The sequence below is a fragment of the Peromyscus maniculatus genome, chromosome 3 (genome assembly GCF_049852395.1).
Source record: "Peromyscus maniculatus bairdii isolate BWxNUB_F1_BW_parent chromosome 3, HU_Pman_BW_mat_3.1, whole genome shotgun sequence".
Lineage (NCBI taxonomy): Eukaryota > Metazoa > Chordata > Mammalia > Rodentia > Cricetidae > Peromyscus > Peromyscus maniculatus.
In genome coordinates, this window is record NC_134854.1 from 72,956,354 (window position 1) to 72,976,586 (window position 20,233).

At 37.7% G+C, this 20,233-nt stretch overlaps 1 protein-coding gene across 12 annotated transcripts in view; it reads left to right on the plus strand.

Moving 5' to 3' along the window:
* The window catches only part of Pals2 (protein associated with LIN7 2, MAGUK p55 family member), a 108,738-nt gene extending 89,869 nt beyond the window's left edge, over positions 1 to 18,869 (plus strand). For 11 of the 12 annotated variants that reach the window (XM_076566771.1, XM_076566775.1, XM_076566773.1 and 8 more), the window contains 7 exons: positions 1,448 to 1,579; positions 3,410 to 3,509; positions 3,815 to 3,883; positions 6,331 to 6,492; positions 16,828 to 17,030; positions 17,408 to 17,536; positions 18,649 to 18,869. In XM_076566771.1, coding sequence (XP_076422886.1) covers positions 1,448 to 1,579; positions 3,410 to 3,509; positions 3,815 to 3,883; positions 6,331 to 6,492; positions 16,828 to 17,030; positions 17,408 to 17,536; positions 18,649 to 18,825 — 972 coding nt within the window. In that variant the 3' untranslated portion in view covers positions 18,826 to 18,869. The remainder of the gene's footprint in view (positions 1 to 1,447; positions 1,580 to 3,409; positions 3,510 to 3,814; positions 3,884 to 6,330; positions 6,493 to 16,827; positions 17,031 to 17,407; positions 17,537 to 18,648) is intronic. The other variant, XM_042273320.2, reaches the window with a different exon arrangement.
* Positions 18,870 to 20,233: the final 1,364 nt, after the last annotated feature.

Consider the following 20,233-nt stretch of genomic DNA (forward strand, 5'->3'; position numbering starts at 1 on the left):
TACTTCTAAAATTATATATCAGGAAAAAGTGCCTTCCTGGTTTAAGCATTGATTTTCAGGCTTTGCAAAGTTATTGCAGATGGTCTAGAGCTTTCTATCAAGATCACATGTACCCAGAGTTTAAAAATACCTTCCTATGCATCTTTCACACTGGGTGGTTTTTAAGCATACTAATAATACAGTGTATGTACTTGTACTGTTTGAATATTTTATTTGTTTCTAGTTGTAGAAGTATGATACACATAGAAAAGTAACATTGTTAGTTTGACTAATTGTATGCATTTCTGCTTATTAGAGTTTTTGTGCTGATTAATGCTAAGGCTTTTCTGTAGAAGATAAAATTTGAATTTCTATAAATATGTATGAAGCATGTCTATTTTAAGAAAACCGTTGATCTAAACTTTCCATCAAATATTAAAAATGATTAATTAGAATTCAAATTAAATAAGCAGTATGTTGGAAGCAGTGGAGATCTTAAGTAAATGGTATACTTTTATTACTAAAACAAATTTAAGAGAAATGTGTATGTTTGAATTTAAATTGGAAAATAGTTAAGACATTTCTAGTATTTGTCTCATAAGTAATTTAATCCTAATTTAAATTTAAACATATAAATCAGCCGGGCAGTGGTGGTGCACGCCTTTAATCCCAGCACTCGGGAGGCAGAGCCAGGTGGATCTCTGTGAGTTTGAGGCCAGCCTGGGCTACCAAGTGAGATCCAGGAAAGGCGTAAAGCTACACAGAGAAACCCTGTCTCGAAAAAACAAAACAAAAAAATATATATATAAATCATGGTAAGATGATTTCAAGAAACTATTTTCCTTGTTAGTTTTGGCCAGTGTAATTGATTAAAATACTACTAGAAGTAAAGTTGAGTTTTTCATTTTTTTAAGGTTACCGAATATATTTCAGGTCTCACTTCAAGATGACCTTTGTTGTTTAATTTAGACTTCAAGGTGTCTGTACAATCTCAGTCCTGATAGGTCAGAAAAAGATGCCTTAAACTAACTGCACCCATTATTTCAGAGTTTTAACTGCAAAATGACATTTACTTAAATTAAAACTTATACAGAGTTTGTTGGGAAATCAAGTGAAAAGATGGGAGAGAGGATGGAAAGGAGTGGTTGTCCCCCTTGTTGATGTAAGAATAGGTTGTAAGGGTGGTAGAGCACTCACCTACTCACATGCAAAGCCCAAAGTTTAAACCCTAACATCACAAAAAAGAAATAGGAGTTATTAAAACACACATAATTTTGTTGTAGCGTGCATGTTTAATTTTCTATAATACCAAATCATATTAATATTCTAATAAATTGTTTTTTATTTAGGAGAATAAGTTTTTTATCTGAAATACTTAGTGTCTGTTACAATTAAATCACAGTGGTTTGGTTTCACTATCCAGTACTTATGTTACACATACAAGCTTTTTCACTGTGCTGTGTTTTAGGTATTTGTCAAGTGTCATTTTGATTATAATCCATTCAATGATAACCTGATACCCTGCAAAGAAGCGGGACTGAAGTTTTCCAAAGGAGAAATTCTTCAGATTGTAAACAGAGAAGACCCAAATTGGTGGCAGGTTAGTTTGATTCTCAAAAAATCCCTCAACTGCTTTTTTGTTTTTAATCTTTGATCTGGCCAGTATCTAAAGTTTGGGAAGCATTTGTTCTCATGATTTTTCCTGCATGAACAGCTCCTGCTCTATGTCTGTTAGCTTTTGGACAGAAGACCTAACTGAGAGCGACTTTGTGAGTAGCTGTTAATGAAAGCAGACATCCCTTGTCTGCAGCACTGTCACCTAGTCTAAGGTTAGACTGGGGCCGCCGCCTTCAAATATGTTGTAGGACAAGAAGAACCCACTCGGAGCCATTGTTTGTCAGTTTCTTAGTTTGTTTTTGCAGTGATTTGTATCAGCTGACACACAGTATTCAAAATAAGAAAACAGCAAATAGAAACCTAGACTCTTTTCCACTCTCAGAGCTGACTATGGCCTCTCTGGAAAGCAGGGGAAAGAAGAGAGACTCCAGGACAGTACCAAGTATAACAGTAACAGTTGCTGGTAACGGGTTAACAGTGGTGACTAAATGATTTCTGCAGGTTAAGAACAGCCTCGGGGCATACGTGTAAATGAAGATGCTTTTAGCAATAAGTGCACCATGGTGAGATAACTAAGGACTGAGTTCAGTAAACAGTGCATGATTTCAAGAGGGCTTCACTGACATGCTTAGAAGCTTTAACTCTGTACTTCGTATGGCCGATTGTTTCGTGGACACACACACACACCCAGGTTTCCCTGTTTGATTTTCTGTGAATGCCATCTCTTAGTTTTCCAATCCTCTCACCATCATTTGAGTCTCTTTCTTCATTTTGATAGACTTACTTTGATTCCAGTTTTCAGGATTACTAAAAACTGATAAATAGATTTTCTGTCCCAATTATAAGAAGAAACACACTAACATTGTGATATGAGTCATTGCCATTTAAAAAAATCTCCCTTGTTTGGGGACTAGAGAGATGGCTTAGCTTAATAAGAGTCCTTGCTGCTCTTGTGGAGGACCTAAGTTCCCTGAACCCATGTTGGGCTGCTCACAGCCTCCTGGAACACCAGCTCCTCTTCTGGCCTCTGCGTGCCTACACTCATGTCAGCATGCACATAGACACAAACACACGCATAACATATTTTTATTTTATTTTATATACTTTGATTTTACGTTTTTTATTTTTGTACTAGATGAAGTTTTACCTATTTTAAATTTATTACTTTAGGATATGCATATTCTTATTAGGATGAATTAAGATTTACACTCTATATTCCCAGTATCCTTTCTATTGATTTAGCCATGGGAAATAAGATTCTAGGATTGAGGTCAGTAGTAAATGGCTTATGAAGAATACTGGATGAGATGTTCCCTTAACACTTCTTTGTATAAAATAGCATTCTTCTTTCCTTGCTTTGACTTTGTCTCTGTCTCTGTCTCTGTCTCTGTCTCTTCCTCTCTCCCTCTCCTTCCTCTCCCTCTCCTTCTGCTCCTTTCTCCCTCTCCTTCCCCCTCTCCTTCCCCCTCCCCCTCCCCCTCCCCCTCTCCCCCCCCCTCTCTCTCTCACACACACACAGACACACACTCACACAGACACACACACACAAACAAACACACACGCACTCTAAATAAACATTGTAGTATTTGAGGAGCCTGTACATTATTGTTAATGAGAGTTTCAAAACATCACTACCAATTGACATACATACGAAGTTGGTTCCTAGGTATGGCGGTGTTTAAATGCTTTAACATAGTTCCATGGATTGAAAGATTGTTTTCCATAGCAAACTAACTTGAACTGACCAGCACTTGTCTTACTTACTAAAATATTGTCTAAAATTTTGGTCACTGAGATATTAATTTGATTCTAGGCTAGCCATGTGAAAGAGGGAGGAAGTGCTGGTCTGATCCCAAGCCAGTTCCTGGAAGAGAAGAGAAAGGCATTTGTTCGCAGAGACTGGGACAATTCAGGTGAAGAGCTGAGCACAAGTAACAGGCAGGGGCTGGGCGCACCTTTCTTTGCCTCTTTTTCTGAATACACCGATCAATTGATTTGAGCTACATGGAGAATTATCTTTCCTGTGCATCTGCTTTTTCCTCTCTAAAGTAATTTTTGATCCTTTTCTGCCACCTACTGGTAGCGTATCAAAATTCAGTGACAGTTCACCCCTTCCCTCAGGAGGTAATTCTCCTACCTCCTCATAAAACATGACTGGGCAATTTAAGATCATATCTTAATGTATCTTCTAAATTGTACTGGTCTTGTCATCATTCAGGACCCTTTTGTGGAACTATAAGCAACAAGAAAAAGAAGAAGATGATGTACCTCACAACCAGGAATGCAGGTGTGTTTAAAATCCCTTTGAAAGCAAAATAAATAGCTTTATCATTAGTTAACATGTTTTAAATCTCTGAACATGTAATTTGAAATGAATGCAATTTATATTAGTGCCAATTACTGAATCTGGTGTGAACACATGATAAAATGTAATATAAAAATATTAATTAAGTCCCAACTTGAATATAATTTGCAGCAGGATGAAGCTACTAGGATTTGTCCTTGTACTGATGCAGGGGGAATGTTACTGTCAAGACTTGTTGGGGGCATTTTGATACAGTAATATGTGTGGCATTTCTGAGGGGCAGAGTGACTTTATGAAGGTATTAGAGTCAGGATTAAGGAGAATTGTATGCTGCTGTAGCATTGTCAAGTGCGTTTTTGCAAACAGGGCACTGAGCCAAATAACTCATCTAGTGGGAGTCTTCTAATAGTCTTTCTCAAATTTTTTAGGTTTTGAATTTTTTGAGAGGAGGTCTTTCTATATGTTTAGGCTGGCCTAGAACTCATTAGAGTAGGCTAGCCTCAAACAATTATCCTATACTTTCATTTGGTAGCTCAGGCTGGCCTCAAACTCTAAATCCTCTGCCTTTCCCTAAATCTTTCATCTGAAAGGACAGAATAATTTTTAAAGAAAACATGAGAAGTAGTAGATATGTTTATTAGCTTCATGATAAGATCATTTTACAGTTCAACATACCAAATCATCAAGATGTATACCTTAAGAATATACAATTCCTATTTGTCATTTATGCCTTAAAAGCTGAAAAAAGTTTTTTTTAAAAAAAAATCCTCAAATCAAAGGGTTAGGGGTGTAGCCATTCCCTAGCATGTACAAAGTGCTGGGTTCAATCCCAGAACTAGAAAGGAAAATGAAATAAAAAGAAAAACCTCAGACCAATTGAATGTATTACAGATTTAAACCAAAAAACTTCAGCCTCACTTGCCAAGAGAGAAATACAAGTTAAAGCTACATTGAAATTCTGTATCACCCCATACAGAATGGCGTTCATTGAGAAAAGTAACATTCCGGCCGGGATGTGGACAAAGGAGTGCTTCTGTACTACCAGTGAGACTCACACTAGTCCAGCCACTGTGAAAGTCAGCGTGCAATAGAGTAGAATTACCCACATTACACAGCTCTCTCCACCCCTGGATTTTACCTGAGGGACTCGGGTTGACACCACAGAAATAGTCTACATCCTGTTACTGCACCACAGTTCAGAAGAACTAAGTTAGGAAACTAGGCTAAGTGACCATCAGCAGGAGAAGCAACAGTGGTACATCCACACTGCAGAATGAAGGAAGATAGATAACAGCTAAAGATAATCACGGTCAACAAATCAAGTCAGTCTTGGAAACAAACGTCATTCTTTCTCCTGCTTGTGGACCCTAGATTTATTAGATCTGTACACATCATACGTACAGTTGACACTAAAGGAGAAGGGAAATATCTAGGGAAGTAAGAGTAAGGGGAAGGATGAGAAAAGGAGGGGTAGCCGGGGGCAGGGGACTGTGCTCAAAGTGCATTGTGTGTCTGCATGAAAACAGCCTGATGGGATCCAGTGTATAAAGAAATTAGAAAGGAAGCTAAGTATGGAAGCTATTCTGTTCATTTGTCTTGACTTCAAAGCTACCCCTATACTAGTAATAAAGAACACAGTATAAAGAAAATCAGGAAGGAGAAATGGTGTTTTTACTCTCCAGTATTGGTTTAATTTACTGTTAAATTGTACGGAGGAATTATTAAGATAATAATGGAAAGATGAAGTGTTATTACTGCAGATAGAGTCAAGCTGGGATGATGGGTGGCCTGATACTTCAGAATCACTTTGGTTTGATTTTTCATTAACTATATATCACTAAACTTTTTTAGCAAAATTGGTAGCTTTTTCATTGACTTGGTTTATAATTTGAAGCAGTAGCCTACTGAAAATGTGCTTTTATCCAGCATTTTATGTATGAATTTTAGAATCTTGATATTTAGATGTGAGTGTGCTGTGACTAGAGAAAGCATCCTCAGCCTGTACAAGTGAAGCAGCCAAGCAGGTGTTCTCCTCTATTCTCTCTACCTCACACACACTTTTTAATGTAAATTACATAAACTGTAATTTGATTGGCATTAAGATAATCATTTCTATTGGAAAATTGTTGATGAGAAGCCTTTAATAAAGTACAAAATATTGATAAATACACATAAAACTCAAGGATTTTCTAGCATAGTAAATGAATGTCTGAGGGCAAATGAGTGAGGACATACATTTAAGTCAAGATATAAAATAATTTTCTGTAGCCTACTAAGTTTGTAAAACCAAGCTTGTGTCAGATGTGCACAATCAAGTGATAGTTAGCTATCAAGACAAGAAGACCATTAGCATACAGAATACCAGGGAATGTTTCTGTGTATATAGAGTATAACTGAATATAATGTTGTCCCATTACTTTCACATTTAGAGTTTGATCGTCATGAAATTCAGATCTATGAGGAAGTAGCAAAAATGCCACCCTTCCAGCGAAAAACATTAGTGTTGATAGGAGCTCAAGGTGTGGGCAGAAGAAGCTTGAAAAATAGGTTCATAGTGCTGAATCCTGCTAGATTTGGAACAACGGTACCATGTAAGTCTTGTGTTTCCATTTGTTGGCCAAAAAGTGAGTGGGTATATGGAGAAAGGAATTATTTGTAACTAACATAAATTTCAGATAATAAGTGGTTCTGCCAGTGCGCATGGGACAGTAGACAGTACTGCTGAGAATCCAGATGGCCCCATTGCTGTCTGGGTCATGTGCCGGCTGCTGCTCAGCAGTAGTCAGTCTGTAAACTCTCCTTTCCAGAAGCTAAAGGCAAATGCATGCATTTAAGAGTTGTGGCAAGTTACATGTACTTGGATTGTCTTGTGTAACTATTATCCATCTATTTGTATTTTTTTTCATCCAGTATAGTATATTTAAAAGGAGAAAGCCTACTAGGTGGTCTGGTTTAAATTGTAGCCCTTAGCCCTCCAGAATCATAAGCCTGACCCTCTGAAAGCAAGTCCTCTACAGGAGACAATATTCATTAAACTTCCTGAGACTGTTTAATAATGCTGGGGAGAAGTAGAACCATTTAGGAGCAGACTGAGTTTGTAATCTTCATTTCCTCCTATCTTTTGTATGTTTACATTGAAAATTTAGTGATGCCAGAAATGGAGTAGGTGGAGAGTTCAGATAATCACTGATGTTATAATGCTTGCTGGACATTTGACAAGAAACGTGAGCAAATGGCCTCACAGGAATGACTTCATGGAAGAAGGATTTTTCTAGCTCCATTTTCTGAGATTTTCCTTGGCTCCTTTGGTACTAGACTCACGGTAGGGTGGAACAGCATGGTAGCAGAAACCTGTGGAAGAGGAGGCTGCTCACATCATCTTAGACAGGGAGTTACCCAGAACTAGAAACAGCCTTCCAAGGCATGCCCCAGTCATCAGCTTTCTCCTGTGGCCCAGTGCCTACAACTTCCCTAGCTTTCCATACAGCCCCTCCAGGTGGGGACAATTCATATTCCAACCATAAAATGCTTGGGGCCTCTTCACTCCTACAAAATCACATTGCCTAAAGCTATTTTTAATGTGCTATGGCTTAGAATGTCTTAGGATTTGTTTTTGCTTATATTAGTTTCATTTTAGCTTTTCTTGAGATTTATTTTTTTTATTATTTTTAATTAGGTGTGACTATGTGTCTGCACTGGGTATATGCTTGTGAGTGTAGGTGCCACAGAGACGAGGCACAGAACACGCCCCCTTCCCCCAAGTTGAAGTTAGACAGTTGTGAGCTGCCTGCTGAAGTGCTAGGAGCTGAACCCAGATCCTTGGAAGAGCAGCAAGTGCTTTGAACTACTGAGTCATCTCTGCAGTCCCTAGTTTTCATTTTAGTTTTAAAAATATTTTATTTTGTACTCAGTAACAAGCTTCCTTTCTGTGTTTTCACATACGTGGTTTGGGTTGCCTTCCCCTTCAACTTCCCCAACTCCCTGTCCATCCTCTGCATTCATATCCGTTGCCCCAGTATTCTGTTTCCATTCTCTTATCATGTGTCCTGTTATCCTTCCCATGTCCTTCTTTACATCCCTTTTCCCCCTCATGTCCCTTTTCTAGATTCATGACCTCTGCCCTCACACATTCCCACAGAAAATACACCACACACACACACACACACACACACACACACACACACACACACATACACACACACACACACAGCTAGCGTTTATCTTTCTTAGCTTGAGCTACCTCATTTAATATCTTTTCCAGTTCTATCCATTTTCTTGCAAATGTCACTTTTCTTTATAACCAAATAAAGTTCTAGTGGGGGGGGGTATACACACATTTTCATTATCCATTCATTAGTTGATGGACATCTGGGTTGATTCCATTTTCTTGTAATTTTTTAATAGAACAATAACAATGATAGCAGAGATTCCTTTGAGTACGTGTCTAGAAATGATATACCTGGGCCACACACTAGTTCTGTTTATGGTGGTGGTGGCGGTGGTGGTGGTGGTGGTGGTGGTGGTGGATGTGTGGATACATTGTGTCTTCGTGTAGGTGTATACATGTGGAGGTCAAAAGTTGATGTTGCATATCTTCCTCCATTGCTCTCCTTTCCTTCCTTTTTGAAACACAATCTCTCACTGTACCGGGAGCTCACTGTTTTGAGTAGGCTGAAGGCCAGTGAGCTCCAAGGATCCTTCTGGTTCTACATCCCACTGCACCCCTGCCACCTCCACACCTCCCAGACAAGCCCCAGTATTTTTTTTTTTTTTTGATGTGTATGGCTCTTTTCCCTCATATATATCTGTGTACCACATGCTTGCCTGGTGCCCACAGAGGCCAGCAGAGAAGAGGTTATTGGATCCCTGGAACTGGATAGTTGTGATACAGATGGTTGTGAGCCATCATGTAGTTGCTGGGAATTGAACCCAGGTCCTCTGGAAGGGCAACCAGTGCCCTTAACCACTGAGCCATCTCTATCCCCTATGCCCAGTTTTTATGTGGGTGCTAAGGAACCAAACTTGTCGGACAAGCGCCTTACCAGCTGAACCATCTCCTTATCCCATTGAGAGTTTTCTGCAGAGCCCCCACACTGGTTTCCATGACTGCCCCCGCCTGCACACCCCCCAGCAGTGACTGGGGAGTCCTCCTTCTCTGGATCTTTACCAGCATTGGCTGTCAGTGCTCTGGATGGTGACCATTCAGACTGGGGTGAAATGGGATCTCAAAATAGTTCCAATTTGCATTACTCTGATGACTGAGAATATTGAACACTTGTTATATTTGTTGGTCATTTGTATTCCTTTGGAGAATTTTCTTATCTGTCTCATTAGTACATTTACTGTTAGTTATGGGGTTTTGGTGTGTAATTTTCACAGTTCTTCATATGTATAATCTGAAGTGTATCTGGGAAAGATTTTATCCCATTGTTCTGATAGTTTCCTTTGTTATGCAAAATTTTTTAATGTTTTATTTAAAACCATTTATAAATTCTTGGATCTATGTACTATACTGTAGGGTTTTTCTCTTCTGAACATTCTATACTGTTTCTGTATCTCAAAGTGCATTCACTGTGTTTTCCCCTAGCAGTTTCACCATTTTAAGTTTTAAGTTAAGGTCTTTGATCCACTTTGAATTTCTTTGTTTTTTCAGAATAAGAAATACAGACTGATCTAATTCCATTCTTGTGCAGGTACTCAGTTTTATAAGCATCATTTACTAATTGTGTTTTTTTCCAGTGTATGTTTTGACACCTTTATCAAAACTTGGGTGTCCATAGCTGTGTGGGCTTATTTCTGGTACTCTGGTATATTTCTCTGGCCTATTTTTATGCCTGTACCATGCTATCTTTGTAACAGTGGCCCTGTAGTATATTTAAAGTCAGGTAATTTGATTCCTCCAGCTATGTTCTTTCTGTTTAGAATTGTTTTGGCTATCCAGAGTTTTTTCTGTCTCTGAGTTTGGAGTTTTCTAGTTCTGTGAAGAATGTCATTGGAATTTTTATGGGGTTGCACTGAATCTGTGGATTAGTATTTTTACAGTATTGCTTCTGCCTGTCCAGAAGCAGGTCTTCCCATTGTCTAGCACCTTCCTTGATTCTTTTTTCATTTTGGTTTTAATGGATTTTTCCCCTTTGAATTATTTCATCTTTTCAAAGTTAATATATGTCATATTAACAAAGCTGGTTCAATAATAGCAATAATAAATATGTTCTCAGAAACCAGAATTGTGTTTATATGCTTTCATTTGCACAACTATCCAAAGGTAGTAAACATTTCTTCATCTGTCTCCAGCCTTCTACCCACTTCTTTACCTCCTTTTACTGTATTTAATTATTGCTTTCCAAAGTTCTCAGTTTATTTCCCCCTTAACACCTTCATTCAGATAAAGTCCACATACGGTTCTCTTTACCAAATTTGGTTCTCAGTAACATCTTCCTTCTGTCATTCTTGAATTTAATAAATTCTTCCTAAATATTTGTCAATTTTATTCTTTTCAGAAATTTTTTAAATTTTACTACTTTTCTGTATTTTTTTCTATAATGCGTTTTATTAATTTTAGTTTAATCTTATTTCTTCTTTCCTACTTGCTCTTTGGGACAAGGAGCTCTTTTCCTAGTTATCTTAGGTAGAAAGTCAGGTTACTCACTGGAGATTTCCTTTTAACAAACACATTTATGTTACAAGATAGAATTTTGTTGTATTCTAAGTTTTTGTTTGCATTCATCTTAGTCATTTTTAATTCTAGAAATAGATGACTGTAATGAAACAGTTTTTTTCTTCACACTGATGCTAGGGACTTAAAACATAATCGGATAATAAGACAGTTGTGCAATACACATCAATTAGTCAGGTCTAAAATTGGCTTCTTACCACAGCTGCCTGCTTGCAGCCTTCTTCCTTCCTACTCATTCATGAAAGCAGTCATTGGGGTGAGCTAGAAACTTATTTTTTGGTCAGAAGTCAAAGTGAAAGGAAAACAGCAGTCCATTAGTTTTGGGTGACATAGAGTGAGACACTTAACCCCTGTTCATTTTTGTTAAGAAGTCTGTCCATTGTAAGCCATCCGTAGGCTTCAGTCAGCCACCTGTGGTGTCGTTACTTCTTGACGCTCCCCGCAGGGCTGACGGAGTCCTGCACAGCTATGATGGCTGAACTTGCACTCATTGAAAGCAGACAGGACAGCGTGCTGACTGCAGCCAGCACCCAGGACTCTTGCCAGCTCCTCTAAAGCAGCGCCATTTTCCTCTCAAAGTATTTGCTAACCTTGTGATTTCGTATTTGACCTGTTTTGAAGTATAGTATTTAATTTCACACATTTTTTATTTGTCCAGATTTTTCTGTTAGTGATGATAATACCATTCACTATGTCCAGAGAACATATTTGATTTTACTCCCCTTAAACTCACTGGGAGTTGTTTTATGGCCTCAGACACTTGTCTTGGAGAATGTTCCTTGTTCTTGTACACTTGGGAAAATGCATTTTCCTATTGTTGACTGGAGTGCTACATAGATATAGTCTGTCTAGCTGGTCTGTAACATTGTTCAAGTCATCATTTCCTTTGACCTTCTGTTTGTTCTCTCCATCTCTGGAAGCCTCGAGATTTCCTGCTCTTTTGTTGACTTGTCTGTTTCTCTCTTCAGTTCTATTTTGCTTCATGTGTTTCGAGAGTCTACTGTAGACAGGAGCTTCTTCTATGTTTATGAACATCTTACTTCTGGATGAATCGATGCCTTTGTCTTTGTAAAATGTTTTTCATTGTCTCCAGCAATAACTTTCTGTCTCAGTGTTGGTTTTGTCTGATGTGTGTAGCTGTCTCTGGGTACTGCTTGCATGTATGTCTTTTTTAATCCTTTACTTCCAACATACTTGTGTCTTTAAGTATAAAATGTCTTTTGTAGACAGCATATATTTTGATCAGTTTTTCCAATCTATTTTGCCAATGTCTTTGAGTTTTATCTATTTAATGTAATTACTAATACTGTAAATGTCCCTTAGTGTGAATTTGTCCAATTGTTTCCTCCTAACTTCAGATACTCACCAGGAGAGTTGCATCTTGTCTTTGTGCCCCAGTGCTGATGCTAATGTTGGTCATTGATTTAATTACTGTGACATCTGGTAGATTTTTCCACGGCAAATCTGTAGTTTACAGTTAAGCAACCTGTTCAGAGATATTTTGAAACAGTGCCGCTCTTTTCCACAAACTTGCATCCAGTGATTTAAGCTTCTGTCAGGAGTAGAACATAGAAAATAAAAGCTTTGCCTGAGTTTGGAGGAACATCTGTCTGCTCTCACCTTGTTTAAGTACACAGATAAGCTTTCTTTCCTAGTGTCCTGACTCATGTTGTATCAGCTAGTAAAACTGCTTTGTTGAATGACTGAGATCAGGAAAGAAAGAACTAGGGTTTTATCTAGCCTCTGATGATCTGTGCTCCTTTTCCCTTCTTTACCTTCAGGCCTCTAGAAGAGTCAATAACTTTCTGGTTCTTTCATTTTCATAATTGTGGCATCTTGTTAAACAAATCTCCTTTTTAGGCAATAAAAATGAAAAAGACTAATTCTGATCAAAACTGAAGCCAGGATTCCAGTGCACTGTTCCTGCCTTCCTCGTGGATCTTGTGATCTGTAGCACAGTAGCTATGTTAGGAAGGACAGGGTATGACTTTTTTTATTACCTGGTTTATGTAATAAAAACTCCTCTGCTACTTCAGTTTCTCGTGAGCTATGTTGTAAGAAGTGGGTGCTAAAAGAAAAGAGAAAGAGTACTGTTGCAAAAGATCTTGCTTGCTGGAGTTATTTGTCTTGACTTTCCAAGTAGTATGTCTTCAACATCCTTTTTTTAGAGTCCATTGGAGATTTCCATACTACAAATTTTCTTGGCCAAGAGTATTAGAATTTCTAATTATTCTCTTGGAACCTTGCTGCCAAGCTCTTACACCATAGCTTCTGCAGTCTTCTCTGTACTGGTTCCAGGATAACCACACTCACCCCCCCACTTCACTCCCCAAAATAACCAAAATCCAGAAATATTTCAAGTTCCATAGAATTTTGTATATACCCCATGCAAAACTTTCTGCAGATGCTTAAGTCATTTGAATTATTTATGATACCTGTATATATAAAATGTTAAGTGATTTATAAATAGCTGTTAAGCTGTATTGTTTAAGGAACAATGACAAGGGACAAAAATCTGTCCATTGTCAGTACAGATATTTTGTTTTTTTGTTTCTGAATTTTCCCATCCATCGTTCGCTGACTGTACAGTGCAGAGCTAACAGATAGAGAAGGTTAACTACCGTGTTTATTCTTACTGTCTTCCTGAGGAGAGAGCCTTCAAGGGGTTCAGGAAAGTGGCCTGTCTTTTGGACATGTATACACATGCATGCATTAGCCTAGGAAAGTCAGTTTTGTTTTTCCATCAGTGAGAGTACAAACCACCCCACTGCTGTGACATGGCAACATAGGCCTTGAGCATTCTTCTGGGGGAAAATTTTACTGTGTAGGGAAAGAAAAGAAAACAATGCATTGTTCCCTAAACCTGTGACTCACAACTCATTGACTCTTTTTTGGATATACCTAAGATAGTAGTGTTTAGATAGATGACCCCAGGACCAGGATAATTATGTTTTGGTAAACTGCAAAAGATGCAGTACATCCTTAAAATGCTAGCATCTGTTCAGGACTCCAGTGAAGTCTGAGACTGAAGTTAAAATTCCATTCCGCGTTCTATTTACACACTTAGGAAAGCACTCAGTTTCTAATATGGGTTTTGTGCTTATAGAATCAACAGTTGCCTTGGTCAGGTCAACTCTGCATACTGTTCCCCACTTAGTATACTTCTTTCAAGCTCCTCCAGCTCATTACTCATGCCTTTGGTCTTAACTTGTCTGGCTTCCTGGAGTACCCATTCTTTTGTATTTTCACATGCTCAAAGTGTACTTTTAATCAAGGAAAACTGACCATTCAACTTAATGTAGCTTCTCCAGTTGCCTAGTGGTTATGGTATAGCACCTAAATTTTTATTATTTGATTAGTCACCTGTCTCCTTGTTAGAGTGTGTGTGTGTATGTGTGTGTGTCACAAGAAAACAGTTCTCAGCCGGGCGGTGTTGGCGCACGCCTTTAATCCCAGCACTCGGGAGGCAGAGGCAGGCGGATCTCTGTGAGTTCGAGGCCAGCCTGGGCTACCAAGTGAGTTCCAGGAAAGGCGCAAAGCTACACAGAGAAACCCTGTCTCGAAAAACCAAAAAAAAAAAAAAAAAAAAAAAGAAAACAGTTCTCATGTGCCTTTTGTTCTTCTTTAACCTACTACCTAGAACAGGTTTCTATAGTAATAGGGTGCTCAATAAGTATTTGATGATGAGTGATTGATTCACCATCATGTGCCCTTTCTGGCAAGTCATCAAAGTTTCTGCATAAACATCGTCTTATAATTAAACAAAAAATCCCAATTCAAAAATGGACAAAGGGCTTCAATAGACATTCAGAATTACAAATCAGGACATGATCACATGCTGAATATCATTAATCATTGGGTAAACCTAAAGACCACAGTGTACCACTTCATAACCATTTGGATGCTATGGGAGGATGAATTACCATAATGGGGAAGGGGGGTTATTTAAGGGGCACCGAGTTTGGAATGGTAAGAAAACTCTGGAAGTAGATTGTATACTGATTTATTAGTTGCACAACAGTCTGAATGTACTTCATGCTATTGAGTGGTATATTTCAAAATGTCTGATAACTTTTATGAATATTTTACCACCACTAAATTTTTATTCACTCAGTAGCTTCTATTTATATAAGAATATGAATATATTAAAGTATATACAGTATTTTTAAAAATCTGTTGTTCATTGATGGACACTTACCTTGGGTACTGCAGGTAAAGCTGAAGTGAACATGGCTTGACCATAGAGTGGGATTGCCTGATTGTTTCCATATAATACTGTAGTACACATGGTCAGATGAGGTTGATGGCAATGTAGTGATTTATTATAATTTTTAAGTATATTATAGAAATAAGATAGAAAAACAGTGTTGTCTCAGAAGATAAGCTATAAATCCTGTTTTGTTTTGTTTTGCTTGTAGTTGGGCTTGGTTAAAACATAGAATGTTTCTTTGTTGACTCTTTACTGCTAAAACCTAGAATTTTGCCAGAGTCTTAAATTTTCACTTCTAAGAAGTCCCACTATTTAATTGTTCTGTGTATAAGTTTAAGGAATAAGTACAGTCATTCTGGTCTATCTGTTCTGAAAATGAAAAGGAATTTATGGCAGTAGCTTTGCCCCCCCCCCCACCCCGGCATGTCCAGTAGAGTGGAGTTATAGTTAAAACACTTGCAAACATCCCAGAGAACTGGGATTCTCTGAACGTACTGGGAAGTGATGTGTGCATGTTTGCATTTACATACTCATTTCAAGCAACACATTGATGGGTTCAAAGCAGGGCTTCACCAGAAGATGCAACTTTTAAATTAAAGTTCCAGATACCGAACCAAGTCCTTGTGTGTACTTATTTGGGAGATTTAAAATTATCTTGACCATTTTATCATATGATCTTTGGTGAAATTCCAGAAGCAGGTTTCATGGGTTTTGTTTTTTGTTTTTTTTTTTTTTGTTTTTGTTTTTGAGTGTGGAAAACCATCTTGGAGATTCTTGAAATTAGTTAAAACAGCAGAAGACAAAATACATATGGTCTCATTATAAATTAGACTTTACCTTGAGTTTAAAGTTCTTTTTGTTTTCTTGATGTCTTATGCTTTTTACCCGTAAGTTAAAAGTCTGTCTACTTTTTATTTATATCACTTATTTTAATTTCATATACTTAATGATTTTCTCAGATATTCTCCATTTACTTAACAAAAGTAGAGTCCAGTCAAGCTTAGATTCAGGCTAACGCTGAAATAATACAAAAATTATTTCTCTTCTTCAAAGCTACTGTTAAAATTTGGCAGAGTACATCTGTGCAAAGATATGAAAGGTGGTGATGATTCATTCCTGGCCCAGACCAAATTGTTATAGCATTACTTGCCTGAAAGCATTCATAAATAACACATGAAAGGGTCCCCTGCCCCTGGGGTTTAGAATTGGGATAGTCACTCTGATTTGGAAACCATAGGTCAGAGTGGAGGCGAATAGACCATAGTGACAATGGTGTATAAAATCAAGTACTTAACATTTGAAGATATCAGAAAGCTGGAAACTAAAAGTAAAGAATCAATGTCCTAATTTGTGGATAGAATTGCACTTCAGAAAATTGTTGTTACCAACTAAGGGTGGGAGAACTTTGCTCACCTTTGGGCAGTCAATTAAGAATGTTTAACTGGCACTCGGGAGGCAGAGCCAGGCGGATCTCTGTGAGTTCGAGGCCAGCCTGGGCTACCAAGTGAGCTCCAGGAAAGGCGCAAAGCTACACAGAGAAACCCTGTCTCGAAAAACCAAAAAAAAAAAAAAAAAAAAAAAGAATGTTTAACTGGAAAGGGAGGCTATAATAGAATCTTCAAGAAAAAGGAGAGCATCATTCATAAGTAAAAGGTATTTATTCACTGGCGCCAGGCCTAGGACTTCTAAATAAGTATGCTTTAAGTTTCAAGTTGAATTAAAAATTACACTTTGGATACAAAGTTTATTTTGAGAACCATCCCTTTAAACATTCTTCTAAATTAGAGATCAGCAAGCATTCCTGTTCAAAGGCTATGCAGTCTGTATCATAGCTACTATTTTAATGGAAAAGAAAATGTGGACAATGAATAACAAATGTGCATGGCTGTAGTCTGAAACTTTATTTCCAAAACCAGGAGATAGATGAATTTAGCTAAGTCTATGTACTAAATGGAACATGCAAAGTTGTCCATGTGTTTTAGTCTATATTTCGCAATCTACAGTGTCCTTGTGCAAGTTCTCGACACTATTTTATTCTAGTTACTTCACGGAAGCCCAGAGAAGATGAAAAGGATGGACAGGCATATAAATTTGTGTCCCGGTCAGAGATGGAGGCAGATATTAAAGCTGGAAAGTATTTGGAACATGGGGAATATGAAGGAAACCTCTACGGTACTAAGATTGATTCTATTCTTGAAGTTGTACAGACTGGAAGGACTTGCATTTTGGATGTCAACCCACAAGTGAGTTGCATAAATTCCAAAGCTGTTTTTAATTTTTATTTTCCTGGGGAGTTTTTGACTGTATATAGGGTATGGGGAGTGTGTTTTATCAAGCTGGGAATATGGTTCTTTCTCAACTTCATTATGAGTCCATAGCTGGATACATAAGTAAACATCAGACAGCCAAGAAGAGCAAAGATTAATAACCCTTGATTTTACAGCAAAGTAAATGGCTTGACAATTTAGGGAAGTACTGTGTCAAGTTAGGACAGAGGGCACAGGCAGTAAGTTATATTCTTAACCTTAGCAAAGAGACAGATAGACTTCTGTTTATACTACGGCCAGCACACTTCATGTTCTGACATTATATAAATTGGTTTGTAATTACTTTTGCACAGGCATTGAAAGTGTTGAGGACATCGGAGTTCATGCCTTATGTGGTATTTATTGCTGCTCCAGAGCTAGAGACCCTGCGTGCCATGCACAAGGCTGTGGTGGATGCAGGAATCACCACCAAGCTTTTGACGGTAGGGGGCTCTTTTCAAGTTAACACTTTTATTTTCTCTTTTCTTCTGAGTATGTTTAATTCCATCTAATCATACTTAGGATGTCACTGCACTATGTAAAGTGCTACAGAATGAAAATTGATTTACCAGATATAGTTAGGATTTGAAACAATATTGCCTGTATGTGACAGTCCTTCACTTTATAACAGAACTTGAGTTTTATACCATGAAAAAGATCAGTGTTGGAATGTATACATTGTAGTTTTCCATCTACGGCCCTGTGTAATCCTGGCATTTCTTTCTTCCTTGGATCTCAGCTTAACTGTCATCACTCTGTCTAAATGTAGATCTTTTAAAAGTCTTTGTGCCTAAGTGTGTTTTCTTCTAGAGTACTTACAAGTTGCAAATTTTCTATTTGTCCTTCATCTACCTTTTCTACCAAAAAGCAGGAGCCCTTTCTGCTTCACTTTTATCTACTGATTCTGAGACTTTGCAGACATTAATAGGATCCAAATTCCTGCTTGAGGATTCCATGTGAAGGTGTAGTGGAGTTTATGGAAACCCATCACTTAGGTACTCCACTCCCTGTGCTGTCCCAAACCACCCAGGAGTACTTGATGAAATGCGAACAGTAATCTCAGAAATCAAGTCGTCTATAGGTGTGTGTTTGGGCACAGCCTAGAGTCTTCAAATCACACTTGTAAGAGTCTCTGCCTTTCTAAGTGACAGGAGGCAAATGGACTTTGAGTTGAATAGCCACTACAGGCTGGGTCCTGGCTTTACCCAGGTCATAAGATAATACTCTTTTGAAAAGGAGTATCTAGAAGTCAGCCGGAAGTCAGGCATCTGTAGTAATTCTTGCATTATCTTGGACTCACCCTAATAAAGTGGAATTTCACTCTAATGCCAGCAGAACAGAAGGTGTAGAATACTCATAAATCATGGAAGTAGATGGAAAGATGGCAACATGATCAGATATATCTGGTAACACTTTCTTCAGCACTGTATAGGGTAGATATTGAGGATTGGCATCTGAATTCCAACAAATACCCAACCCCTTCATTTTTTACTCACGTTAGTCTGAATAAGTCAGTGTGTATTACAATGCAAACTTTTTTTTTTAACATTCACAGGACTCTGATTTGAAGAAAACAGTGGATGAAAGTGCACGGATTCAGAGAGCTTACAACCACTACTTTGATTTGATCATCGTAAACGACAATCTAGACAAAGCCTTTGAGAAACTGCAAACTGCCATTGAGAAACTAAGAATGGAGCCACAGTGGGTCCCTATTAGCTGGGTGTACTGATGATTCGATAAGGCTAACAGTTAAATAAAACTTTTAAAAAGTGACTCAACAAGTAAACCTTCTACTGGGAGAATACATGCAGAGGTAGAAGGCGTCTGCCACATGGAGGCATTTTTATTATGTAGTTTGAAATGACAGTGCACTAGGTGGAATTTTTATATAATTGTGGTTGGGAAGGTATACTAATATATAATTTCTCTTAATTTTTCTAACTTTTTATGGATAATCTTTCTATTCATATCACATAAAGAAATGCGTTCAAGCATTTTGTAGGTTTTGATTTAATACCCTTACCTTTTTCATCAAAGGAATTTTCAGATCATTCTCTCTAACATTGGTCTCACATTTTCACTGTGATAATGAATACTTGAAATAGTTTTGTAAAGCTATCATTCTCTTCAGTGTTTAGTGAAGGGTCAATTATTCTCATTAGAAAAAATTAGTAGTTACTGACCTTCTTAATCAGACTTCTTACAGAAGCAGAATTTGAATATCAGTGCTATAGCTAATCCACTTCTATAGTAATCTGACATCCAGTCTTTTCAAAGCCACCTCTTACTCCAGAGTATGGCTATTCTTTCCTGTTTGTGCAGAGAGATCAGCTCCCCCCTTCTTTCTTTCTCTAGTGAATACAATGAAGAGCAATAGCTTGCACTCTCTATGGGCTTATTCTTTTCATTTGTCGCAGTGATTGCTGATGCAGACTAATGTTGCACATTAGTTACTTTGTGAGCTCGGGTTGGAAGCAAGGTCATGCAGACAGAGAGTGCCTTATCTGCAGAACTTCACTCACCTTAACGTTTACTTATTTTCAAATATAAAAGTTTCAAACCTATTACTTCAGTCAGTTTTTTAAGGATATAGTCAGCAAAAATATGCCTCTGCAAATGTTTGTGATATTTAAAGATGTTTCTAAGCTGCAAGCTGTTTGTTAATCATCAGATGTGATTTATGAAATGGGAAGTGATTTGTTAGGGTATTTGTTCTCTGTTTTGTCGAAAACCAAATCCTTTGAACGGTTTACAAAATTTGGAAATAATTGCCAGCTATTCATATATACACTCATAGCACATACATTATATATACTAAATAATGTTCTGTACTCTAGATTTCTGTTAGGAAATACACTTTTTTGTTACTTAATGATTAGGAACCAAATTCTTTAGCTGCATTGCCAGTGTGCAGATTTCCACATTCACCTTGGTTGATATTCTCCTCTAGGAGTCTTAAATGGTATATATTCTTCCTTAAATATATGCATTTAGTGATGCAGCTCACCACTGACTAAGCTAACCTTATTTTATATTGCTGCTAGCTTTTCATTTCAGAATAGTTACATTTTAAAGGGTTTGGTGCTTAAATATTGATGTGTGTCTTTGGTGACAGGCTCCAGACACCTGAATTCTGA